Source organism: Panicum virgatum, chromosome 5K (assembly GCF_016808335.1).
Source record: "Panicum virgatum strain AP13 chromosome 5K, P.virgatum_v5, whole genome shotgun sequence".
Classification (NCBI taxonomy): Eukaryota; Viridiplantae; Streptophyta; class Magnoliopsida; order Poales; family Poaceae; genus Panicum; species Panicum virgatum.
In genome coordinates, this window is record NC_053140.1 from 19,097,396 (window position 1) to 19,124,324 (window position 26,929).

At 43.6% G+C, this 26,929-nt stretch overlaps 3 protein-coding genes across 3 annotated transcripts; 2 read left to right on the top strand and 1 right to left on the bottom strand.

Moving 5' to 3' along the window:
* Positions 1–483: 483 nt before the first annotated feature.
* Positions 484–5,552, top strand: LOC120706829 (pyrophosphate-energized vacuolar membrane proton pump-like). Its single transcript, XM_039991557.1, has 6 exons — positions 484–769; positions 2,954–3,908; positions 4,035–4,452; positions 4,534–4,944; positions 5,020–5,079; positions 5,186–5,552. The coding sequence occupies exons 1-6, from the start codon at positions 484–486 to the stop codon at positions 5,384–5,386; spliced, it is 2,331 nt and encodes a 776-aa protein (XP_039847491.1). The 3' UTR covers positions 5,387–5,552.
* A 374-nt stretch (positions 5,553–5,926) lies between these two features.
* Positions 5,927–20,633, bottom strand: LOC120706828 (serine/threonine-protein phosphatase 4 regulatory subunit 3-like). The gene is made up of 25 exons (XM_039991556.1): positions 20,307–20,633; positions 17,422–17,502; positions 15,606–15,705; positions 15,442–15,526; positions 15,300–15,349; positions 15,132–15,197; positions 13,743–13,822; positions 13,084–13,143; positions 12,784–12,883; positions 12,622–12,699; positions 12,413–12,480; positions 12,267–12,335; positions 12,072–12,149; positions 11,895–11,990; positions 11,199–11,269; positions 10,673–10,750; positions 10,486–10,579; positions 9,786–9,884; positions 9,013–9,227; positions 8,815–8,929; positions 8,174–8,305; positions 7,969–8,076; positions 7,696–7,805; positions 7,404–7,514; positions 5,927–6,946 (listed from the first exon to the last, which is right to left on the bottom strand). The coding sequence occupies exons 1-25, from the start codon at positions 20,379–20,381 to the stop codon at positions 6,463–6,465; spliced, it is 2,703 nt and encodes a 900-aa protein (XP_039847490.1). The 5' UTR covers positions 20,382–20,633; the 3' UTR covers positions 5,927–6,462.
* A 1,506-nt stretch (positions 20,634–22,139) lies between these two features.
* LOC120709766 lies at positions 22,140–25,100 on the top strand. The gene is made up of 5 exons (XM_039995421.1): positions 22,140–22,406; positions 22,481–22,737; positions 22,821–23,743; positions 23,850–24,837; positions 24,922–25,100. Exons 1-4 carry the CDS (start codon positions 22,172–22,174, stop codon positions 24,826–24,828), a joined length of 2,394 nt encoding a protein of 797 aa, XP_039851355.1. The 5' UTR covers positions 22,140–22,171; the 3' UTR covers positions 24,829–24,837; positions 24,922–25,100.
* The last annotated feature ends 1,829 nt before the right edge of the window (positions 25,101–26,929 follow it).

Here is a 26,929-nt window from a genome sequence, read left to right on the forward strand (position 1 = left end):
GGGACCGAATGGCAAGGAAGTCCATTCCTCGCTGCTTAGCGCCGAAGCCAGCAACCTACCCCGTTCCGTTTGCCTCCCTGCGAAGCTAGACCTAGACCGCCATGTGCACGCGAATTCTCCCGTCAACGTACGCTCATGCGTTCGCCTCTGCAATATATCTCGCGTGCAGCGGAGAACGCTGCGCTCTGCGTAAAAATTAGGTTGTTTCGCCTTCCAGAACCCCGTTTGGATCAAGCAACTGCTCTGCTGGTCTTCAACGCCGCGCCTCTCCAAGAAGGAGGGCAGTTGCTCTCTCTCTCTCTCTCTCTCTCTCTCTCTCTCTCTCTCTCTCTCTCTCTCTGAAAAAACTCAACTTGCCGCACCACGTGAGGGCAACGTCGACGACCACGGCGCGGGCGGCACCGGCGCCACGACGCTGCGCGCTCGATCACTCCTCGCTCACGGCCTTGTTGGTGGGTGAGGGCGTGAGGAGGTGAGGTGGCCATGGGCACCGCGGCGGCGGCGGCGGCGGACGTGGTCATCCCGGCGTGCGCGGCGGTTGGCATCGCCTTCGCGCTGTGGCAGTGGTTCCTCGTCTCCAAGGTGAAGGTGTCGGCCTACGCGGCGGCGCCCGACAACGGCCACCACGGGGGCCCCGTCTTCCGGATGGAAGACGAGGACGAGGACGTCGGCATGGGCGGCGGCCACGACGACGACGAGGAGGAGGGCGCCGGCGACCGCAACGTCGCCGAGGCGCGGTGCGCGGAGATCCAGAGCGCCATTTCGGTTGGTGAGTTGCCGTTCAATCTTCGTGACTTCATCACGTCCTTTTTGCTTTGCGCTCGGTTGGTCAGTTAATCAGTTCTTTTTTCCCGGTGGTAATTTAATTAATAATCGATAAAACTGTATTCTGATGATGACCCCGTTGGTGCAATATGAAGTTCTGTTCCTTCAAGCTTTTCCTTAGTTTTTTTTCCTTTACTTGGTTTGCTAATTACAAAAATATGATGTAGAATTTATTTGAAATCTGGAAAGCATTTCTAGACCACTTCAGTTTGTTCGAGATATAGAAGAATCTGAACGAACTCATTTGAAATCTTTGTGCGTGAAATAATCAAACTCCAGTTTATGGGACAAGGGTGGTCGATAACGCATTCTCGCATTCTTTTTATCCTTTGATCCGCGATATCTCCATGCATGTTTTCTCTGTCTAGACCAGCATAGATCCTAACTTGCTGAGGATACGAGCTTAATCAAAATACAATTTATATTCCGTAGTAGAATCACTGCCAAAAAGGAAATTTAAACGACAGCGTAGCGTGCTTGTGCAGCTTCCATGGTGCAAGTGCAAGTCAATCATGATGTAATCTAGGACCTGCTCGCAATCCCAACACAAACTTCGTATTAACATTTATTTATTTTTCGCTTCAACTTACTCCTAACTTAAGAAAAGGTGCTCTGGCCGTGGCAGGCCAAAGGGTTGACCCAGTACATTGGCACAAGGCCCGTGTACTCCCTACTCTTCCTTTAGATTGTGAATTGTTCCGCCCTGAACACGTTTCTTCTCCCTTTCCTAGGAAGAGAGATCTTTTCTTAACTGACAAGCCCAATACCGTTTCTTCCATTTGACCTAACTCGGTGCCCTGCATGACCCGCTATATGCCCTAACTAATTTATTGGGGAAAAAGGAAGCTATTGGAAAATTGTTGTGTTTTTTTTCCTTCGGTATTACTCCCTCCGTTCTAAATTATAAGTCATTCCAAGAATCTTGGAGAGTCAAAGTTTTTCAAGTTTGACCAAATTTATATGACAAGATAATAACATTTATTGTACCAATTAAGTATCATTAGATTTTTTTATTAGCTATATTTTCATAGTGCACATATTTGATGTCATAAATCCTTATATTTCTCTCTATAATTTTAGTCAAACTTTGAGATGGTTTGACTCTCCAAGATTTTTGGAATGACTTATAATTTGGAATGGAGGGAGTAACAATTTATTGGGAAAAGGAGATCGTTGAAGATGCTCTCAGGCACCCGTGTCTGTGGAGATGGTTAAGATGTGGCAATCACAACAGGCAAGGTTATGGCAATCACAACGATGGGTCATTTGAGTTAGATAAAATGACAACAGGCAGGACTATGGCAGACCAACAGGGCAGATAGGATCAAGGGCGGATTTAGGGGCGTTGTAGGGATAGGATCGCGGATTTAGGGGGGGTGCAGGGGGCTAAAGCCCCCACCCCCACCCCCCAACACACACACACAATGAAAAAGAAACTCCATTGCAACTTGCAAGCAAATGAGGAAGATGAGAAGAAAAAGGAGAAAGAAAGAAGCAAGCCTCCCTTAAATTTACAACCCCCCTAAATATTAGGATATTAGGATTTTCTAGAGTCAAGTTTGAGCTGAAGATCTATACCCTCGGCCAGTATCTACCGTCCTTGTCAGCTAAGAATTGTTACAGTTTCTCCGCACTGTGAAGTTGTTTGATACACTCTTGTGCACGTTTCTTCTCCCTTTCCTAGGAGGAGAGATCTTTTTTTATTAACTGACAAAGCCAACACCCTTCTTCCATTTGACCTAACTCGGTGCCATGCATGACCTGCTGCTAGCTGTTGGATGGCCAAGTGCCTTTGAGTTCTAACCCTGTCATTCGCAAAGAAAATTCAATGTTCGGCCGTACTGTGTTAAATTTTTAACTCCGATCCACAGGTTTAAACCATGACCGTGAAGACTTCGCATATAGTAATGACCTCTATTTTGGATTGAAAATTTATAAACTTTCTGGCTCAGTTTAATTGGAAACCAGAAAAAGAATTTTAATTCATCTAGCAATTAACTGTTCCATTTGAAATTTCTGTGAATTCCAGCGTTCCAAATATTTAGGCATTTCGGCGGTTCATGTCTCAGTTTTTGTTTTGCCAAAATCATTTCTGTGTCCACTCAAAAAAAAATATTTCTGTGTCCAGGAGCCAACTCGTTCCTTTTCACGCAATACAAGTACCTGGCCGCCTTCACTGCGATCTTCGCGGTGGTGATCTTCCTCTTCCTGGGCTCCGTGCACCGGTTCAGCACCGACAGCCGGCCATGCCAGTACACCAGCGGCCGGACCTGCAAGCCGGCGCTCGCCAACGCGACGTTCAGCGCCATCGCCTTCCTCCTCGGCGCCGCCACCTCCGCCGTGTCCGGCTACCTGGGCATGCGGATCGCCACGTACGCGAACGCCAGGACCACCCTGGAGGCCCGGCGCGGCATCGGCGCGGCGTTCACCACTGCGTTCCGGTCCGGCGCCGTCATGGGCTTCCTCCTAGCCTCCCTCGGCCTCCTCGTGCTCTACGGCACCATCAAGGCCTTCGGCCTCTACTACGGCGACGACTGGGAGGGCTTGTACGAGTCGGTGACGGGCTACGGCCTCGGCGGCTCGTCGGTGGCGCTGTTCGGGCGCGTCGGCGGCGGCATCTACACCAAGGCGGCGGACGTCGGCGCGGACCTCGTCGGGAAGGTGGAGCGCAACATCCCCGAGGACGACCCGAGGAACCCCGCGGTGATCGCGGACAACGTCGGCGACAACGTCGGCGACATCGCCGGGATGGGGTCCGACCTCTTCGGCTCCTACGCCGAGTCCACCTGCGCGGCGCTCTTCGTGGCGTCCATCTCCTCGCCCGGCGCCGGCCACGACTTCGCGGCGGTGGCCTACCCGCTGCTCATCAGCGCCGCGGGGCTCCTCGTCTGCCTCGTCACCACGCTCCTCGCCACGGACATGTGCAAGGTCCGGACCGTCCGCGGCGTGGCCCCGGCGCTGAAGCTGCAGCTCGTCGTCTCCACCGTGCTGATGACCGTCGCCGCCCTCGTCGTGTCCTTCGCGGCGCTCCCCGCCAATTTCACCTTGTTTGATTTCGGGGAGGTGAAGCAAGTCAAGAACTGGTAAGAAATGGCAGTAGTTAAGCTATGGCAATGGCAGCCAGGCATCCGTCATCGCTCGATCGATCACTAATGGAAACCTAACCTGAGAGCTGCATGGCTCACCGGATTAAGCTATGGCAATGGCAGGCACCTGTTCTTCTGCGTCGCCATCGGACTATGGGCCGGCCTCGCCATCGGGTTCACCACCGAGTACTTCACCAGCAACGCATACAGCCCTGTCCGGGATGTGGCCGACTCGTGCAAGACCGGCGCGGCGACCAACGTCATCTTCGGGCTGGCCCTCGGGTACAAGTCCGTCATCGTGCCCGTCTTCGCCATCGCCGTGTCCATCTACGTCGGCTTCACGCTGGCCTCCATCTACGGCATCGCGGTGGCGGCGCTCGGGATGCTGAGCACGGTCGCCACCGGGCTGGCCATCGACGCCTACGGCCCCATCAGCGACAACGCCGGCGGGATCGCCGAGATGGCCGGCATGAGCCGTCGGATCCGCCAGAGGACCGACGCGCTCGACGCCGCCGGCAACACCACCGCGGCCATCGGCAAGGTCGGTCGGTCATCTCTCTGTCCAGATTTGTCGTGAACTCGCGATCCGCTGAAACTAGCTAGCAATTTGCCTGGGCGGCAGGGCTTCGCCATCGGGTCCGCCGCGCTGGTGTCGCTGGCGCTGTTCGGCGCGTTCGTGAGCCGCGCGGGCGTCGCGGACGTGAACGTGCTTGACCCCAAGGTGTTCGTGGGTCTCCTCGTCGGCGCCATGCTCCCCTACTGGTTCTCGGCGATGACGATGAGGAGCGTGGGCAGCGCCGCGCTCAGGATGGTGGAGGAGGTGCGCCGCCAGTTCGCCGCCATCCCGGGCCTCATGGAGGGCCGCGCCGCGCCGGACTACGCGCGCTGCGTCCGGATCTCCACGGACGCCTCGCTCCGGGAGATGATGCCGCCCGGCGCGCTAGTGCTGCTCGCGCCGCTGCTCGCCGGCACCTTCTTCGGCGTCCGCACGCTCGCCGGGCTGCTCGCCGGCGCGCTGGTCTCCGGCGTCCAGGTACGCCTCGTGCTTCTCTCTTTTCGTGGTCTCGCCGTGCCATTCAGTTGATCAGGTAGCTTTCCCTCCGCGTAGATCGCCATTTCTGCTTCCAACAGTGGCGGAGCATGGGACAATGCCAAGAAGTATATAGAGGTACACGCTGGAATCTGGAAAGATTGTTTACGGAAGTTTGTATGAATTTGTTTAAAATTTGTGGGCTGTTTGAGCGGTCACCTGAAATTTTGAGCTGTTCACGCAGGCAGGTGCGTCCGACCACGCCAAGTCACTGGGTCCCAAGGGGTCGGACGCTCACAAGGCCGCCGTGATCGGCGACACCATCGGCGACCCGCTCAAGGACACGTCGGGGCCGTCCCTCAACATCCTGATCAAGCTCATGGCCGTCGAGTCCCTCGTGTTCGCGCCATTCTTCGCCGCCCATGGCGGCCTGATATTCAAGTAGGCAGGGGATATGAGAGCCTTCTAACAATGTGCACCTTGATGAGCATGTTGGACAACACAGATATCTCAACCAGCAAAAAGAAAAATGAAGAAATGACAGGCCGACCAACACATAATTCTGTAACTATAATAACTTTGCGCATGGAGTAAGGACGCTGCCTGTGTTCTCTCGTTTCTCAGGGCGTACGTAAATTACAAGCATTCCACCGACGTGATCACTTTAGTTTAGCTCGCGCCATGGTACTGCCAAGAATATTGCAAGAGATTACAATCATAACCCAAAGCAAAACAGAAAAAAGTTCGAATGGGATAACAACATTCATTCGATTCAACTTGTTTCTCCTGAAGCAGTAGGGTATCATTGCAATTCTCACAAATGACGTGATCAGGACAATGCAAAAAAATGCGCTTTTGAAATGACCAAATCCCAACGCATCAAATTTAATGCACTTTTGAAATGATACCTTACTCAGTCCTGCATATTCCTTTTTTTTGCCAAATGTACATAAGCACGTGTTTAGCGAAAAGAAAACATTCTGCGTAGGTTATTCTATGACATGACTAAGATTATTTATCCAAGACAGCATGTCTAGCCAAAACTATGAATCAACAAATTACAATCATATAGGGTGAGTTAGCACAAACTCTTGCGAAAACGCCACTCGGCTGGAACTATTTCCTCCTACTTGTTTTACAACAGTAACATCTCAGTCAATGGTTGTAGAGAGAAATAATGGAGAAAATGGCACATATTCCCAGCCACTCCCCTAGCTCATAAAGAGATACAATAGCGAGCGCAGCAGCAGGAGTAAGTCCCATTCAATGTTCTAACCAACAGACATTCCAATTCTCATGTTTGTCAGATCTTTCCTTGCAGAAAACTAACTTTACAGGCTCAAAAAGGATAGCTGGCATTCTACTTGAGATATTAAGGTAGGTGCAACCTCTGTCACCTCCAATCGTGCTTCCAGCCTTGAGATCAATGGATTCAGCCTATGGAGCCAAACACATTCCGATTCCTTCCTGTCGGCCAGCGGATGGATTGGTTACAGGGACATACCAGTTTTGGACAAGTTATCATCTTACTGAATAAGGCTCCGAATCACTTGGGTTTGTGGTATTTACAGCCTTCTCGGTAGACATACTGCCCACATCTTTTATACAATCACCTCCAGGTTGCCGGGAAGCTTCTGCATTCTCTATGGAATGTTGATGCTCCTCGGAGTTTGTGTCATGCTGCCTAAGAGCACCATTGGCTTCAGTACTTGATGTGCTTGATGTAGCTGACTGGGGAGTATGTTTGTTCTGTATATCTCTGTGCTTACTAGCCGTACTAGTTGCCGCAGCAATTTTAGCACAACTAATTCTGGTTTCTATCTTTTGCCTCTTGCGACCATCCCCATCTGCATGTTTTCCATCCACTGTGGTCACTGGTCTCCTTTTCACAATGGATATATTTAAGGGCACATCATCCTCTGAAGGCCTAGAAGGCTCCTTTGGTGGTGGATTGAAGTCCTCATCGTCGTCGTCATCATAGTCCACAAGTCCAGCAGATTTAGGCCTGAAAGTAAAATTAATAAATTAAACTAGAATTCAGGACATGTCCAACGAAGGCCTCCTGAGGCGCCGGTGCGTAATGGGGTTCTTGAGCGGGTCGATAATGTAAAGAGGGGTAGAGGTAGACCTAAACTGACGTGGGATGAGTCGGTTAAGAGAGACCTTAAGGATTGGAATATTTCTAAAGAGATAGCTTTGGATAGGAGCGCTTGGAGACTAGCTATCAATGTGCCTGAACCTTGAACTTATTTCTTTCAGGTTTCATCTCTAGCCTACCCTAACTTGCTTGGGAAAAAAGGCTATGTTGTTGTTGTTGTTGTTGTAAACTAGAATTCAGGAATCCTCCATGATATGATTTTCATGCTTGCCATTTAATGTAACAAGAGAAACCAATACAACAGATATATCATAACCAAAACGTGGGAATGCAAGATTATCTCAAATTGTCCGTGGAAGAATACCTAGAGGCGCTTTCAACGTTATCAGCTTCACTTCCATTGGGCACCTTAGCCTTGCTATGCTGGTTCTGTGCATGTTTAGCCCGCCGCCCAGAGCCTGAATCTTCTTCATCACTAGAAAGAACGGATATCATGTCACATGCAACCCAAATTCACAGTATAACTTCTGAACATAATAGCACCCTGGAATATCTAATCAAGAGCATCACCAACCTGTACTGCAATTGATAATAAAAAAAACTGTACTGCAAAAGCAATGAAGAAATCAATGACCAATAAGGAAACAATAACAAACCTGTCCTCGTTAAAGTAGTCTTCCTCTTCCTTCTCAAGACCTCTTTGTTCTGCTTTCTTTCTCACGTCAGGCACACTAGCACTCAACCTGGGTTCAGCACTCTCCAGATACTTGCCAAAAGAAGGAAGAAACAAAAGAGAGGCTATCTAATTCAGTAAAATACATACTAATACTAAAATGGTAGGCAGAAAATAAGATTCTGTTAGCAGTAAAGTATTATCTATTTGTCAAAAGCTCAACATGGGATGCATAGTATACAAGAAATGGTTCAACCTGTTGATACTTGAGTTTGAAGGCCTGAATACTCCCAAAATGTTCAAACTTTGTAAGTTGATCCCAGAAAGACTCAGTAACGTAGATAACAAGAGTTTTTATATTTTCCTGCAGGTAAGTATCCAGTGAATTAGGCAGAATTCATAGTAGTAACCAGGCAAAAGCCAGAATTCAAAGCGACAACCTAATGATTCTGAAAATGTACCTTTCGTATGTATTCCAACAATTCAAGTACTCCTGAATGTAGCATGTTGTATCTATCCCCATTTTCAACAAACACATCAATTATTGGTTTCAACAAGTTGAACTTCACAACAAGGCGAATAAGATGCTCATCCTACAAAATATAGAATGTCAATTGGGATATTATGATAGCTAGGTGCTTGTTTAATTCATCACGTTCATGCTAGTCATATCTCCAGATTCTAGATAGCGCAGATGAAGATATATATGTCTCGTTAATTCCACTGAGAACCAGCAAATAAAGCTTATCAAATAACAAACACCGGGGTCTGGTTTAACTCAAGAATGAGCACTAAGTTCAGACAATCATGGTCTGGTCAGATTAATCCAGAAGAGGTGGTATACTGCAGATACCACCTAGAAACAGTTGCAGGAAATTGTTGTGCATAAATGCAAAAGCAAAATGCAACACCTGGTAATAGCATTCCAGCAGATTTAGAACTTGTAATTAGTGAAACTTCTTGTAGACCATAAAGCGAGATCAGTAAGAGTTATAATACATTGATGAATATATTTCAAACATGACAGTAGTGCAAAACTTCAAGGGAACTTCCAATTTTCCAATAATGTAAACAAGGAAAGTTGAAAATTCATAAAACTTACATTTCTGGATATAATAGTGCGCATAAACCTAACAGCTGCTACAACCAAAAACTTCTCCTTCCGTCGAGTCAGTGCAAGGATTTTCTCAATAGCATTGTTCATAAGAAAATTACACCTGCAAGATTAACATTTAGAATATGCATAGAAAGATGGTAAAAGTCTCATGGTACAATGGAAGAAGTGTGCATAGAATAGTACTTAATTTTGTAGGGATGATGAACTACGCAAAAGCACAGCAGTTCACAAACATTCAACAAAATCTCAGGCTTGATTCGGTATCCTCCAGCATTTCTACCAGCACATGCAGAGTTAGATGTTGACCGAGAAATGTTCCTCTGGGGACAAGAGGATGCTATTACATCAACCAAATAATCAAGATGCCTTTCATAGAAAATCTCGATAATGACCTCCCTCTGCAGCAAGAGAATGAAGTGTTAGTACAGCCAAATCTGATCAAGAAAATGTGTGAAGTTTCATATATTCTTAACAAATTTCTAGGGGTGCAAATTGGTAACCCTTAGGTGCACTTCCAACCCTCTTTAGTTCAAATATTTGTACTACTTTTCTAAAATAGGATCTCATTTGGAGAAGTAGTACAAATATTTGAACTAAAGAGGATTGGAGGTGCACCTAAGGGTCACCAATTTACATCCCTACAAATTTCAACACAAGATGCAGAAGAATGACCACAACCCTCCACCACGTAAGTTACAGGAAATAATGGCAAAGGATAATGTTTTATAATTTACATTGCATAATCAATGACTAAATGGTCAATAGACTTTACTTCAGGTATAAAGATCTAGGTGGCAAATGGTAGGAAAGTGCAAAATAATTTTAGTAAGATTTAAAGATCACGAATACAAGATATGTAGCCTGAATTCAAATGAATAAGTACTAAAAGGGCTATTGGAATTTCGGAAGACAATATGTGACTTAATAAACTTAGTATGGTAAAAAACATAACTTACATGTGCTCCAGACATAGTGAAAGAATCCATCAATATTCGAAGGATTTCTAGAAACTGACAATGCATTTCCTCGCCAAAGTCAGTTACCATGCCTTTAACCTAAAAATTAACATTGCTATTATGAACAAAACATGACTACAAAAGAAATAATAATATGTTGAGAAAATCATTCCAATCTTCAGGTCACCAAGTGTGAAGAAACTCCCTGGTAACAGGCAATGCCTTTTGTTTAATTAGTATATCACTAAACAAACACAATAAGTTGTACTTAACAGACTGTATTTTTATCATATCCCAAGTGGCCCTGTTGTTATTTCTTGTTAAAACATTTGAGACAAGAAACAGTCGGACCTCCACTTCAGCTAAAAAAGAGCAGTTTCATATATTCAGAATGCTACACACTCTGATAAGAATATAGCTAGCTTTGGACATCAACCATGGAAATTGACCATTCACTTCCAAATAAAAAAGGATTATATGTTGCAGAAGTACTTCTAATGGTGAATCTACTAACATCAATCTTATATTGTAAATCTAACTAATTTTTATATATATATATGATAGTCAAAGCTTAAAAATTTTGACCAAAAAGAATCCTAAACATTTATAATTCTGATTAAAAGGAGCACAAAGAGTCAACAAGTGTCACTGTGTGTAAAGGTGCCATTATTTCACATGCTTCAACAAAGGTGCAACTTACCAGAAGTCCTAGAAGAGAATTTCCTTCTTGCTGAACAATATATGACCTCAATAGGTTAGGATCCTGATTAAGAAAAAGTATAAGGATATCTGTCCTGCATTCATCAATAAACTGCAGTTAGAAGTTAGAACAAAATGTGGTGCAACAAGAAAGACAGGATAATTTAAAAGCACTGTTTGAAAAGTACCCAGCTGAAACAATTTTTCTATCGTGACTTTGCAACACATCAGAAATTATTTCGAAAACGCCTTCACCTGAAAGATCTCTGAAGAAAAGTAGGTGGTTAGTTCATGGCGTGCTACTAAGAGTTACATAAATCAAATAGAGTCCAGTAGTCCACAGTTATCTAAAAGAATAGCAGCAGATTCGCCTGATGATTATGGGTTATATGCATCCTATGAACCATATTGCGCGCCATGAGACAAGTTACAGGTAATGAACACATGAAAATCTGAATGATAACCCCTGATATACCTATGGCAAGATATCCTCAGCAAATCTGAAGTCAAATGATAGTGAGGTTGCCAGGTAGTGAAAACAATGACAACACCAAGCTCAGCACACCGGTATTATAAGGTCGCATTTCTTTTCGTTTTTGTAGTACAGATAGCCTACAGCCATGCATTTGCACATTTGGAGAATTCATACAATAATACCATTGCCCTTTTGTGTTATGCCTTTACAAAACAAAGAAAAGAGAATGAAGGGCCTACCGAAACAGTCGCAACTGCTGAACAAGTGGTAAGCTCTTACTAAGAGTGCAGAATTCATGCAAGAACAGAACCTGCAATACCAGAACCATTGTTAGCAGTGTCACCAAACAAGAAGCAAAGCATTCCATTTTCAATCCAGATTCCAGTAATTGTGAAGCCAACAGGCAGGCAAAGAAAACTATCTTACTACAGACCATCTAATCGTAAGGACAAGCAAGCCTCTGTGCAAACAATGAGATCATGGACAATGCCATTACAAATGAGGTGAGCCCCACATGACATCGAGTAGCAAATTTTAAGATTGTGAGACTTTTGTGTAAGTGTAACATTAAATTAAATTCTCTAAAGGCAATGCAAAACCTAAAAGTTCAACTTCCTATAAAGAAATAAACTCAGGTAAATTATCAAATAGCAAATTATATGATTCAAGAAGAAATAATCCAGCAGGTCTAAAACAAGGCATAGCTGATCCAACTATCCCCTGTTAACAAACACCAATAAATCGACAAAATCATGAAAGTAGCGATAATTTTGGTCCTCGGCTACCATTTGCATCAATGCGAGAAACAATGGGGCAGTCTCGCCTGTTAGCTGTAACTTTCAGATGCCTATCTAATTTACAATGTTGACTTCAAAAAACAGTTCAAAACGAAGACATCAGGTTGTCATTAACAAGAATATGAACACTATTCTTACCAATTCTCGTTTTGATTCCATAGAAATATCTGATGATCTCATCCTAGCAAATAACTGTCTGATAAAAGGAGCATCATCCTTTAGTAAGGAAATAACCTGCAGGCATATCGCTATATCATAAGTAACAAAAGGGGGTAAATATGTAAGGATACCAACATGGTGAGGAGAAACACTAACAGAAGCATTATTTGTGTGTATCATTGTGTTCAGACTTGCTAGAGTGGCATCATCCAATATTCGTGGTAGTATAACATCCTGCAGATGCCCCAAAATTGTCAAAACTGTACACAGGCTAAGTAAAACTGTAAAAGGAGTATTGGCACATAACAAGGATATAGAGAAGTTAGCCAAATATTATGAAGCGATACTGACCTTAAGATAGCCTATTCTGTATGTTTGATGTATCTTCGAAACTACAGAATTGTTTTCAATATGTATGGCCTGTGGGGAGAAACAGTCATACATTAAATAACCACTAGTTCACAAACAGGAAATATGTGCAAGAAAACTCAGAATACCTCTTTGAAAACTACATGATCCTTTAGAAAAGCACGGTGCCTTTGCACTCTTGGAACCTCTGGATCATCTGTACAGAGTATATCTATATCTAGTTAAAATACGAAAGTAGCAGCCTTGGATTCATTGTAGTTATGATCAAAATGAACATAATTGTGTGCTGCAATGAATGTATATGAGAAACAAGGGGTAACAATGAAGATCACCGTACATTCAAGGGCACCTATTATGTCAAGAATAAACTCATCAGAGAAGATCTTGTCAAAGATCGATGGACTGTTCAACAATACTGCAGAATGAAAATTGATAGTCATTACGACAGTACCAGTCTAAAAACACTAACAAACTCACTATAATACAGGTATATACTTACTTATTCCCTTGACTAATTTGAAAATCATGTGAAGATCATCTAAGTTCTCTAAATCCTCGCACATTCTGAACATGTCCACTAGCTTTGGAAAAAAGTCACGCTGCACGAATTTGCATGTAGTATAAGACTTCAAAGACAAGAATAACCATGCCCAAGAAAAAGATGGTGTAATCAATTCTAAGCATCTGGTTGTTGTGCACCTCTCTCAGAAGTTTTAGTCACACTTCAGGATGCTGATTCACATCAAACCAATACATTTTGTACATACGACCATGACATGGCAAAGATTAGATGACTTACATCTTGTGTTATCAACTCTGCCACGCGAATCTGATCCGTAATGCCGCCCTCTAATACAGTCTGCAGATTTTTAGCATCGGTACATTGTTTCAAGTAAGCCAAACATTGAATTATAAGCAGGTAAGCTCCCAGGCATCAAAAGAATTTTATAATTTCCCTATCTACAAAGGTAGCACTGAAATTACTTAGGCATTGCTTGTGACTCCTGGTCCTCCCATAGCAAAAGGAAAAGGTATGAAAGCTTAAAATAAATTCTATGAAATAGGTAAACACCAGACTTAGCAATATTAGCAACCAGTGTTTTAAAGGCGACCCCCCCCCCCCCCTCCCCAGACCAAATATCAATGGTTACATATGAAAACAAATAAGCAAAGCTTTTCCCTTCACACTCTTGGGTAAAACTACTCTGCTAGAAGAATAAGCAGGTACTCAAAAATTTTAATATGAGCCTACCAAATGTCCACATGTATTCATCAAGAGGAGATGGGACTTCAAAAACATGATCAAGCAACGCCTAGACCACAATTCTCAGCCCAGACACAAAGCATATTAAACATTGGACCAAAACATAAAAGATAACAATAAATGCTGTGGCTATGCAGTGAGATGCAAAATAATAACATTTTCACATGAGAAGAACACAATAAAAAAAATCCAACCTTTAGAATGAAAGGAAGATTAGACAACTCAACAGGGGGAAGCTCCCTGAATTCACCATTAGCAGAGCGGAACGAATCGTCTGCAGAGGGAAGAATGATTAGTGAGCATAACGATACTGAGACAAACGCTAGACAAGGTGAACATCACATGCATATAAGCAAGATAGTAATATGTACAGCTGAACAAAGGTCCAGTCATTGCACGCATGTATCAGAATCACAAAGTGTAAGAAAAGGTGGAGAAGAAAACAAAAATAAGAAAAGAATCATGAACCAAAGAAGCCCATAAAAGCATGCACATAACTCCCGAGGTCACATAGTGAATCATCCATAGTCACTTCAGGAGTTAACATCACCACATTTTCCAGCTATTAGCTTGTACTCAACTGCACTGCATGTTCTATATATGCTTTGAACATCGTAAACCTTCACAAAAAAGACACTTAAGATGTCTATTGCTAGTCATACGAAACAGGGTCAAAGACAGCAGCATTCCTCAACCCAGGAACGTCACCCTGTCCCGGGAACGTGGGGACATTTTCATCCCATCCTTGTAAAAGCCTCTCGCAAGTGGCGTTCTCACGCTATCGACCCGGGAACTTTGTTTTTTTTTCTTGAACACGCAGGAGAGCTGCGTATCTTTGTATTAAGAAGAGAGAATTGGCCAATTACAATGACCAATCACACATCTTGAGCCAGAATGGGTGACAGTAGAATAAAACATAAAAAAGAGACTATTACAAGAAAAAGGTAGAAGGTAGGACCTGATCACAACACCCTAATGTTACAGCTAATCCTCCCAGTCTACACCAAGGATCCTAAGCCCCTTAGCACCTGCAGCTTGCCATAGATTAAGCTCAGCCCTATAAGCTTGCAGGGCAACTTGCAGGCAAGGAGCTGATCCATCGAAGACCCAAGCATTGTGCTGTTTCCAAAGGATCCAAGCCCCCAGCATAACCAGTGAATTGAACCCTTTCTTATGCTGTTTCGGTACTTTCCTCTAAGCTTTCAACCCGGGAACTTTGTGACAATGGACGGATTAGTTATCAAGCTTAACAGTAAGTACAAAGTAGAGTAGCAAATGTTACTAAAATCTACCAATGTTGGGTACATTTACACTTTCACTCACATAAGAATAAGCAATGATGGTTAATGGTTGCAGTTGTGCGGCGCTCCAGAATCTACTTTGCTACGGATGTAACCGATAATAGTAAGACACTTTTTTCTGCTATATGTCCCCAATAGATACTTTCAGCAATTGCTTTAAATAATTTAAAAAGGAATGCTTTTGAAAAGCCACCGCAATCTCAAGTGGACAGGCAGATCTTAACTTCAATAAAAACTTGAGCACACAGTAGCACAACATGTATTGAGCAAAGTGGGATGTACCATTTGAGTGCATTAATCTAGAGGCTTCTAGAGATTCCGATGCTTGACGAGGACCAATTTCCAGAGCTGCAGGACATAGTTGAGATGAGAAGAGTATGCGAGCGAGTATGCATGGTATGGATAACGGATAAACAACCACAGCATATTTAATAATAATTAAAAACTCACCACCAAGGTTACTGAATTGTAGGTTTCTCTGAATGTCGCATATGTGTTCCCTACACAGCACCGACCAGAACAAAAAAAACTAAGCCAAAGGGAATGATTGAACAAAAAATCATAATTACAGGGCGGCTCTTGCTTCATCTACCATATGTAGGAGCATCCTGCAGCTTCCTGAAAGCTTAGTGCTAAGTCAGTTGCTGCTTCATGATCCCTCCATGAAATTATCGTTTCTAACAAAGAAAATGGATTAGAAAGTTGTGTAGAAGATATTAATTAGGTTGAAAATTGGATTATAGTGTGTTAGTTCACCTTCTTGTTTTCTGTAAATATCGTCAGATGTGATGTTGTGCGCAAGTAGTGTTTCATTGTCCTCTTCATCCAAAACGGTCAAACCAAGTTCTTTTGAACCCTGGAAATCAACCCAAACTGAATTCTTTGAAAGGTCCAAAAGGTAAGCCTGAAAAAGTCCAGATCACTCCCCACAAGTATTGTCGAAGTCTAGATAACCCCCTAAACTATTTTTTGGTTCACTTTACCCCCTAAACTATGTCATTTGGTCCAACTTACCCCTTAATAAGATTTATCTTTTTTTGTTTATCTACGCAAAAGCAAAGTCTTGAGTTAAAATTATGCAGGATGATAGCACACATCATAACATATTTTAGAAAAATATGTCAAGATTTTTCATCATTATAGGGTATGATATTTAACAATAAATTAACCCTTATGATACAAAACTATACAAAAAATAATGACAGAAAATTCATTTTATATATATATAGGAAAATTCCTTTCTACACTTGCTTGTAGCTACTCCCATGTGTGTATCTCATGATACATAACGTATCTGCTCTAACGAAAAGTATGTACGCGGAGTATGTGTTCATACTAGAATATCTATGATGATATATATGTTGGGTATGTGACCATACATAGAGTATATGGACATACTTATTTTATATACTAATACTAAGGTATAATCATAGTATATTTAAAAAATAGGGCTGCTTTTAAAATTTTTCATGTATATACCTTTGAAGTATCTTAAAATAAGTATATGAACATACTCAAAGTGATAAATGAGTATGCGGACATACACACAATGGTATACTGATGATGAGAGTAGCTACACGCGAGTGTAGAAAAAACTTGTCCTATATAGGGGCCAAATTGAACCAAGAGATAGTTAAGGGGGTTATCCGGACTTAGGACATACTTGAGGGGAGCAATTTGGACTTTTCCAATTAGAAACTGTAAAACAATAACACAAAATTCTGGTTTCACACATTAGAAGCACTTTCAATTGTATTGGTTTATTTAGATATCAAGCACTGTACCATGAATCACAATCACAGCATGAATGAGAGTGGTGTCTACTCGGACAAGGTTTTCTTCATAGTCACAGGAAGCGGGTTAAGGCAGTATTCTTGACCCAGGAACGTTGTCCCTGACCTCTCCCAAGTAGCATACCCTGTTCCTCGACCCATTGACCCAGGAATTTTGTGACTATGGTTTTCTTATTGTATCTTTGATAAGGTATAATTGTGACACAGACCCAGATTGTGGTGAACCATGAGACATCTGTTCAATGTGAGTTGTTAGTCGATACCATATTGGTTGCTCAAATGAGATTTAGTTTGAATGGCTTATATATGCCTAAAGAACCAAGGTAACAACTAGTTAACCTTTTATGGCAAAGTAAGCAAAGAAATCCAACTGAGTCACCACATGGTTTTTAAATTTGGTGGGGAGTCACAGTATTGCCATAAAAGATGCAGCTGTAATACATGGCAAGTATGTGCTGGCCAAAAACATGTACTAGGCTAATTGGTTTCAATTCAAAAATTTGGCCTTACACAAAGCATTGTGATCAGGAAATTTGTTTCATTGAGAAACAAAGAGTTGTCAAAAATCCTGTTATCTTAGAAACATTACAAGGGCTACAAAAACCAAGCATGTTGTAACAAGGTAGCAGACTAGAAATTGATTAAGACTTAAGAGGCAAACAAATCTTTGGGCACCATTAAAGAAAATAAGGAGTTGAGAAAGTGGCGGATTCAGCTTAACAGAGCCATATAAAAGAAATAATAAGTATCATCAATATTAGCACAAAAAAATTTCATACCTCAATGTACTCAATAGAAACATGCCCTGTTCCTTGATCATCCCACCTCCCACCATCAGCCAAACGGTATACTTTGACACGCTGGAACAGTTAGATATAGTAACCATCATTTATTGTACGAGTAAAAGAACAAAGAGTGTACAAAGTAGACATGAGAGAAATAAGTTTTTTGATAGTTACAAGCAGGAACAAGCATACTGGTCAAATTCAGAAACTAAATGAATCTGCACTGCTCAATAAGAGAATAAAGGTAAAATCATACAACCAAAAAGTTTGAAACCAGGATAATGATAGTAGTCTGGTGCCAGTTTTAGTTTACATTATATTTACTTCCGCATCTAAGTAACGAAATACATTTTTCTACTTTGTAGTGTTCAATTCCATCTCTAAGATATGCTTGTCCCAGAAATTGTGATGATTTAGCATCAACTATTAAACCATAGCATCAACTATCAAAACATGGTATCAGAAATAAAATGTGCTTGACACAGGAGCTCCTCTTGATATTCGAGTGAGCACTCGGCAAAGCTACTTTCAGATGAATTTCAACGTTCTTGTAGCATCAGTTGACAATTTTTGTGCTGTAGAATGTAGATACTACCACAGCATTTCCTATTCATAGATTCATGCCTGCAGCTTAGGTATCTCTAATAGGTAAGGCCTAACTTAAATTAATTCATCAAGTTCAAGAGAAAACCCATGAACATTCTACTGGGGCTTACTTATATGTTACTACAGAATCAAGGAATACGGATGAAATCTGAAGTCTTTCCTGTAGACCAACAAAAACTAGTAGTAGTTTCTCAGCGGTCAAAGGGCAAGTCATAACTCAAATACCGCAGTCACTACACCTCAGTACCTCATAGTGATGTCTTGCCCATTTTACAAAGAGAGAGGACAACACTAAGCCTATAAGTTGACCCGTACAGATTCATTTAGTGCTTACTTTTATGTGACTAAAGAAAAAAGCACAATATTAGGGGCAAACTATATGCCACAGCTCTATTCCTGACATAGAGGACTTGTTGGGATGCCTGTTATCTCTATCTGAGCTGCTAAAGGGCTATGAACAGCGCAGGAGGGATTTTTCTTGTTATCCTACTTCCATACATACAGAGGCCATGTCTGTTTTTCCAGAATATTTCGAAGAAGCGCCTGACCATAGACTTGTGCAAAATAGGCCAGACTTGTTACGAACTTAGATTTGCATCGGATTAACTATCATATAGAAGTTGGGAAAAAAGGCATTGCTGAGCAGGGTTAGGGTTTCTAATGAGGCAGATAGATATAGCTTTGGATAGAGGGGTAAGAATGCTTTAACTATATAGTATATGTGGTTAACACAAGTCAAACCTTAACTTTTGATCTGCTCAGACTCTTAATACATGGATCTATAACACAGTCAGGACTCAAATTTGCAAATTCCTAAAAACAAGGATTTGATCTAATCATATCGACGTTAAGTTAGTGTGGTTAGACTGCCACCCTGGTACTCTATATCTGCCGCACTGGCTCTGCCCTCTGGATCCTCCCATTATGTGCCCAGATACTGGCAAACCTCCCTACCATTGGTACCTCATACCTCTGCTGCAGCTACCTTATGACATGCTGCTGCAAGAACATACTATCCACAACAAAAGTTGTCTCCTACTGAAACATTCATCGCATATGCTCTAGCCAATGGGAACGATTGACTTAAAAAATCATGACTACCAGTGTCTGTTTGATAGTGAGCCGATCAAAACTTGGATTTCGCAGTATAACTACAGATACAAATATGAGCATAGATCAGCTGGCAGGTAACACAAGCTGTTTTGGACAATGTGTCCTGACATAAACAGCCACCACTGAAGGGAACATCTTCACTCCCTTTTACTATCACTTTTAGGTCAGCGCCAGCATGCCAAATTCTATGGTACAACATACTGCCTTTTCAGGAGTGCAGCAAGTGCGAAGTCATTTATTTTCCTTCAATGAATTAGACACTCGGTGAAGCTGGGATATTTGGGTTCAGAAGTACAAAATCACACTGGTATATATGATCAAATGTCGCAATAAATTTAGAAGGAAGCAGATTCTGCTCCTATATGTTCAGTTTAAGAATGTAGATCACATCCACCTATGCTGGAACATCTGGTTGTTATAAAACTTCGGTTGCGCAGGCTCTACAGTCTCCAAGATAGAAGGACACTAATACTGGCACAGAAATAGCCAAAGGGTAGCAGCTTATCGACATGGCATTTGTATCAATATGACTCAATCATGTAAGCTCCATGTTGATGTAATGATATCAGTAGTGATTGCGTCACACTAAAGGCGCATGTCTTTTTGTTTAAATATGCAAACCAAAAAAAAGGACAAGGCTTATACACATGTCCAAACGGCTCACTCCGCAGCTATCATCAATAAGTTCACTGAAAGAAAGTCAGAAACTAGGTGATCCGGAGCAGCCGCAGTTAAGCATGCCTTGCTAGCTTCAAACCCGCAGCCGCCGTTACTGATTGTGGAAAAAACAAAAAACCCCTATACCCACCTTACTCCTCATCAACAAGAAAACAATTTTTTTTCTGATACCTCGCTCATTACTACAGTTGGCTAAGAAGTAAGCATACCTAATCCCCCTCGAAACACCAAACTGCCAGCTCCAGGAGCAGCCAACTCGGATCTAAGGCACGGCTCGCCCCCAGAAACTCCCCACCGCCCCCCGTGCGGAATTCCCAACAGCTGCCTTGCAGAACCCACTGCGCCGTAGCAAACCGAAATCGCCGCGCGCGCCGGTCGCAGGGGCTGGGCTAGCCTACGGAACAGCCCCAGGCGGATCTGCCTGCCGTGGAGCTCCCGGAACCCTCCTGAGCAAGCCGAGAAGCAGAGAGCCGGGCCCTCACCTGCATGTTGCTGGTGTGCGTCGCCGCCGCGGGGTCGCCCCCCGCCTCCGCGTCCCGCCGCTCCTGCTCCGTCATCGGGCCGTGCCGCCGCTGGCCGCTGCCTGCCGCCTCTTTGCGCCCCCTGAGCCTCGCAGGGTGAGCGAGGCGGTAGCCTCTTTTCCGCCGCCGGGCGGCTCTTCAGCGGGTGGAGGGCGCGGGCGGCGAAACCCTAACCACCATCGACGAGCTGCGGCTGCCGCTCTTCCGCCCTCTCGCTCCTCCAGGCGGCCGTCGCCTTTCCCCTTCTACCCCTCGGGTTTTCGCAAATATTTTTGTGTGCGCGTGTTCGTTGTGTTTTACCCCCTCGCAATTAGAGAAGGGAAATGGCGTGCTTTAGATTTGGAGCAGCCAGCGAAAGCAACCCGTGGGGGTGGATGGGGAAGGAGGCGGTGCGAGTGTGTGACGTCATGGTCAGAGATAGGAGCATTGGTCATCATCTCACCAGTCGTCACGATTCCCTCGACGCGCAGCCGCGCACCTTGGTTTGGTTTGAGCAAGGTTCACAATTTCGGCGGAATTTCGGCGAAATTCCGGTAAAAATTTCGTTTCCGCTAGTTACCGGGAAGAGAAATTTCGCTACTTTTCGGTGAATTTCATTTCGAAATTCAAAAATTCAAAAAAATTTGTAAAAAAAATATGATAAAAATATGATAAAAAACTAGGTGCTTTTTTGAGCGAGTAGCACTTGAAATCGTTCAAATATAAGTTGATTTGGTTGGTTAAAATCACTAAATGAGTTCGGACCCGTTAACGATGAGTGGACCCGTTAACCCGTTAACACGGTAAACCTTATCTGGTCGTCAGCGTCACCCCTCACGGTCGCCCGAGCCTCTTTTTTCCCCTCCACGGTCTCCTCTCTGGTCCCCTCCGCCGCCGCCGGCGATTTTCGCCTCCCCGCACCGAAATTTCGGCGGAAAGGCGGCGAAATCCGGGAGCGGTGTAGCGGATTCCGTTCCCTGGATGCGCTGTCGGAAGGGATCCGTAATCCGGGCGGATTTCGGTGCGGTTTCGGCGGAAAACCGGTGAAACCGACCGGATTTCGCCTCGGCTCCGGGAACTAAGGTATGAGAAGGTTTTTTTTATGTTGATGCTTGTTGATGTCGATCTAAGTTAGTTGATTTGAGATTCTAGAGACCATGTGACATAGAAAGCATAGAAAAAATCAGTTAGTTGATATGTATGAATTTTTTCATGTTAGTCTCAATGTATGAATTGGTAGTTTTAATGAATTGTTAGTTTATGTGATATTCATGGGTTGTTAGTAGGTATTCATAAAAAAGAACATGAGTTGCTACTTCATGTGTTATTCATGAACTTACACCTTACTATTTTTCTGTAATTGTAGGACAATGCCAGACCTAGTGTGGGAGCATGGCCAAAAGATCAGGGGTGGTTTCAAATGCAAGTATTGCAGGGAGGAGAAGAGTGGGGGAGGAGCAACAAGGTTCAAAGAGCATTTGGCACATAGGGGGAAAGATGTGAAGGACTGCCCTTCGGTTCCAGCCGAAGTTAAGGCCTTCTTTAGTGAGCAGTTGGACAGGAATAAGGCTAGAGCTAAAGCAAGGGCCCGAGAAAAGCTGCTGAGGGACCAATCTGCAAGGGGGCCGCACATTGATCTAGAGAAAGAGGAAGGCCAGGGGCTCGACGAGGATGCAGAACTACAAGCGGCCTTACACCAGTCCCGCCAAGAGTATGAATTTATGCAGCAACCTGGGCCACGATATGATAGGGGTGGCGGATCGGGATGTAGTAGTCGTCCTGATCGAGGGAGTGGTGGTGTAGGAGCAGGTGGTGGTGTTGGAGGCAGTGGTGGACCGCTGCCTTCGATGTTCGGAAGGAGCCAGTCACAAGTCCCCGAGAGAGTTAGGGACTACCATCTAGGGTTGAGCAGTGGTCCACGGCAGCAAAGGATTGATACCGGCCCATGGACTGTCAAGGGGAGGACATCAAGAGAGCTTCTAGGGAGGGCATGGGCGAAGGCGTGCCATGCTGTCGGTATTCCCGGCCGGAAAGTCGATGACCCATACTTTAAAGCTGCGATCGTGGAGACCCAGAAACAAGGTAACAATGTATATTTTGAGCTACATTACATATCCTTCATTGTGATCTTAATGTTTTCTCTTCTATGACCGCAGGTGTTGGAATCAAAATACCATCAGAGAGGGAGATAGATGGAAAATATTTGGATGAGAATGTGAAGGAGATAGAGAAAGAGATAGAGAAGTGGAAGAACGAGTGGGATGAATGTGGAGTCACGATCATGTGTGATTCGTGGACGGGGCCTATGCGTAACTCGGTCATTAATTTCTTGGTGTATAGCGGTGGCACCATGTATTTCTTGAAGTCCATCAATGCGTCCGACAAAATACAGGACCATCAATACTTGTTGAAGGTAAGTCCATGTATCGAAGCATTGTTCTCACCTTGGCATAAAATATAGGACCATATGCATATCACATTGGCAATGTTGTGCAGGAGATACGAGCAGTGGTCATGAAAGTGGAGCCTCACAATGTGGTTCAGCTTGTCACGGATAATGGTTCGAACTACAAAAAAGCCTGCAAAATTCTCTGTCACGAGTTCCCTACCATTGCATGGCAGCCTTGCCTTGCCCATACCATCAACCTTATGCTGAAGGACATAGGGAAGTGGCCGGAGCATGATGCTTGTATTCGAAGCGCGCAACGAATTTGCAGCTGGCTCTACAACTCCAACAGTTTACACAGCATGATGAGGGAAGCCATCGGTGGAGAGTTGGTCAAGTGGAATGTAACAAGATTTGGGACCAACTACATGTTCCTTGAAAGCATGTATAAGAAGAAGGACCAGTTCATGACATGGTTAGTGTCACCTGAGTTCCGACGGTCCCGCCACTTCAAAAGTGAAACTGGAAGGTACATTTACGAATGCATCACAAGTCTTGAATGGTGGGCGAATATGGAGTATGTGATCAATGATGTTGAGCCTCTGTACATGTTTTTGAGATTTGCTGACACAGACAAGACACCTAATTTGAGTGAGGTGACAATGGAGTATCAAAACATGAGGCAGACATATGCCAGCAAGTTCAGCAGTGACTACCCCCGGTTTGAAAAGATCATGGCTGTGATAGATGCAAGGATGACCACAGTGATGTCAGGCACATATATGGCCACTGCTTGTGCTCTTAACCCTTATGTGCAGTACAGTTTGGGCACATCACAGAAAGTCATGGCAGTAATGCGCAATGGCCTGGAGAAAATGTTGGATACTAATTCAGCAGCAATTGCATTGCAAGAATTTGAAATATTCAGGATGAAGCAAGGTGAGTTCTCTAGTGACATTGCTAGGCGAATGGCCATTGACCGGAAAACTTCACCAGCTGCTTGGTGGGCTACATTTGGGGGAGATACAACAGTGTTGCAAAAGGGTCGCCCGACGCTTGTTGTCGCAGTGTGCAGCCTCTAGTGGATGTGAAAGGAACTGGAGCACATTTGCTTACATCCACACCAAACTGCGCAATAGGTTGAGTCACCAGAAATTGGACAAATTGGTCTTTGTGAACTACAACCTCCGCTTGCGTCTGCAACGTGCTACTAGAGGGGTCGATCCATATGACTATGATCCAGTTAGCAGTTTCATGGATCTTTCTTTGTACCGGCAGTCATCAGCAATTCAAGATTGGATGAAGCAATCAAGGTCCAATGGAGACCCAGCATTTGATGAAGACTCAGACTTCACTGACACTCCATTGCCGAGCCAGATGTTCACTGACATAGGCTCTTCTCATGGTCACGATGAAGATGTGGAGACATGGGCCGAAGAAACAATTGGGGACACACATCTGGGAAAAAGGAAGACTAAGATTGGTCCCGAAATGAGAAAAGGGAAGAAACCACGCACTGAGGAGGAGTTAGGTAGTGACGATACCACACCTGAGCCTAGTGGTGGTGAGGACATTGGTGATGATGATGATGATGATGATGATGATGATGATGATGATGATGATGATGATGATGATGGTGATGGTGATGGTGATGGTGATGGTGATGGTGATGGTGATGGTGATGGCAATGATGGCAACGAAAGTGGTGGTTATCGTATATCTCCTACTATAAGGTTCACTGGGGAGGAGGACTTCACCCATGCAACACAAGATACAGATCATGGAGCACCTACTTCACAACGACAAACAACATCGACAAGTCGACATGGTCGACATGCCCCACTTGCATATGATGAAGATAGCTCCAACTCTGCCTCTAGTGGTCAGTACTACAACCCTTACAGTACTTCTCCCCCTGCAGGGGGCTTTCTGTGGCCACCACCAGGGGTGGTGAACCCGCCACTTCCGCAGGCAGTTGCAGCATTGTCTTATTTGGATTATCACGGCTACCTACCATATGGAGCTCCACTGTTGCAACATCACCCACCTACGTACGTGTATTTGCCACCAACAGACGAGCCGTATGAGGGACCACCGGGAGAGAGATTTGAGGACTGAAGAATGCAGGTACTTATCCTATCAACAGAAATTATCTATACGTTTTGCTTCCTCTACTTATTTAATTTATTTCACATAAATATTTAAATGCAGAGAATATGCTACATGGATTATTCTGGACTATGCCTTTGCCTCTGTTGTATCTTTGGATTGTAATAATTCTAATGGACTTTGGATGTATTGTGTTCTATGTGTGGACTTTGGACATGAGTTATGTGTAATAATTGTAATGGACTTTGGATGTATTACGTTGTATGTGTGGACTTTGGACATGAGTTATGTGTTAAATGGTGTATTTGTCATTGTTTTGTGGAGTTATATATATGTTATGCATTATAAACTGTCAATATACACATAATCAGGGGAAATTTTGCCAAAATTTTCAATTTTCCCATATGTACACATCATTTTCTGTTAATTTGCATCATTTTACGGTGGCAAAACCGAAATTTCGGTCAAAATTACCGAAATTCCGGTCGGAAAAACCGAAATTTCGGTCGGAATACAACAAAATTTCGTTTTTCGAATTCAAAAACACTTTTCGGTCGGAATTACCGAAATTTAGCGAAATTTCGCCCGAAATTCCGTTTCCGCCGGATGGCGGGATTCGGTCCAAAAACGAAAAGGAGAACCCTGGGTTTGAGACCGGTGGACCTGATCCAAATTTAGTAACACACAGTTACTCAAGCTTTTGAATAGTTTGCTACCAAATTTTAGCATCATCTTTATAACATTATTTCTATAAAATAATATTTATCATCCCTATAAAATAATATTTAGCACGCGTCTGAAAAATTGATTTTCTTTCAATCAACCAGAACTACACAAACGAAATCCAACCACAGCTAGATTTCTTCTCTTCATCTTGTTCTTAAACCTCCATTTGGCCATTAGTTTATCCTATATATGTCCCAAGCTACTGGCATTTCTATTACTTCGCCAACCCTCTTCCCATCCTCAAGCTTCATGCTTACCTTCTGTGTGGAAGGAGGCGGTGTGAGTGTGTGACGTCATGGTCGGAGATAGTATTGGTCATCGTCTCATCAGTCGTCGTGATTCCTTCTATAAAAAATATTAGCGCAGCCGCGCAGGCGCATAGCTTGGTTTAAGACCGGTGGACATGACCCAAATTTAGTAACACGCAGATAAAGCTCAAACTTTTTACTAGTTTGCTACCAAATTTTAGCATTATCTTTATAGCATCATCCCTAAACGATATTTAGCACGCACCTGAAAACTGATTTTCTTTCGATCAACCAGAACTACACAAACGAAATCCAACCACCAGTTAGATTTCTTTCTTTCATCTTGTTCTTAAACCTTCGTTTGGCCATCAGTTTATCCTATGTATGCCCCAAGCTGCTGGCATTTCTATTGCTTTGCCAACCCTCTTTTCATCCTCCACCTTCATTCTTACCTCCTATGTGGAAGGAGGCGATGTGAGTGTGTGACGTCATGGTCGGAGATAGTATTGGTCATCGTCTCATCAGTCGTCGCGATTCCCTCCATAAAAAATATTAGCGCAATCGTGCAGCTTGGTTTGAGACCGGTGGACATGACCTAAATTTAGTAACACGCAGTTAAAGCTCAAGCTTTTTACTAGTTTGCTACCAAATTTTAGCATCATCTTTATAACAACATCATCCCTATAAAACAATATTTAGCACGCACCTAAAAACTGATTTTCTTTCAATCAACCAGAACTACACAAACGAAATCCAACCACCAGCTAGATTTTCCCCCTTCATCTTGTTGTTAAACCTCCGTTTGGCCATCAGTTTATCCTATATATGTCCCAAGCTGCTGGCATTCCTATTGCTTCGCCAACCCCCTTTCCATCCTCCAGCTTCACGCTTACCTCCTATGTGAATCTATTACTCCTGGCTCCTTCAAATCTGTTAAATATGAAATAGCTTTTCCCAAACTCTGCTCCAAAAACAAGTGGTGAACAAAACATTTTCACTGATTTCCTTTGATTGTCAAAAAACTTATGATTTTTAACTGGGCAACGTATCATGTGCAAACCAATCTCTTCGTGCAAACTATGGAAACTTCAATCTGAATCATTAGATCAGCACCCAAGGGGTATGAGAGATTGGAT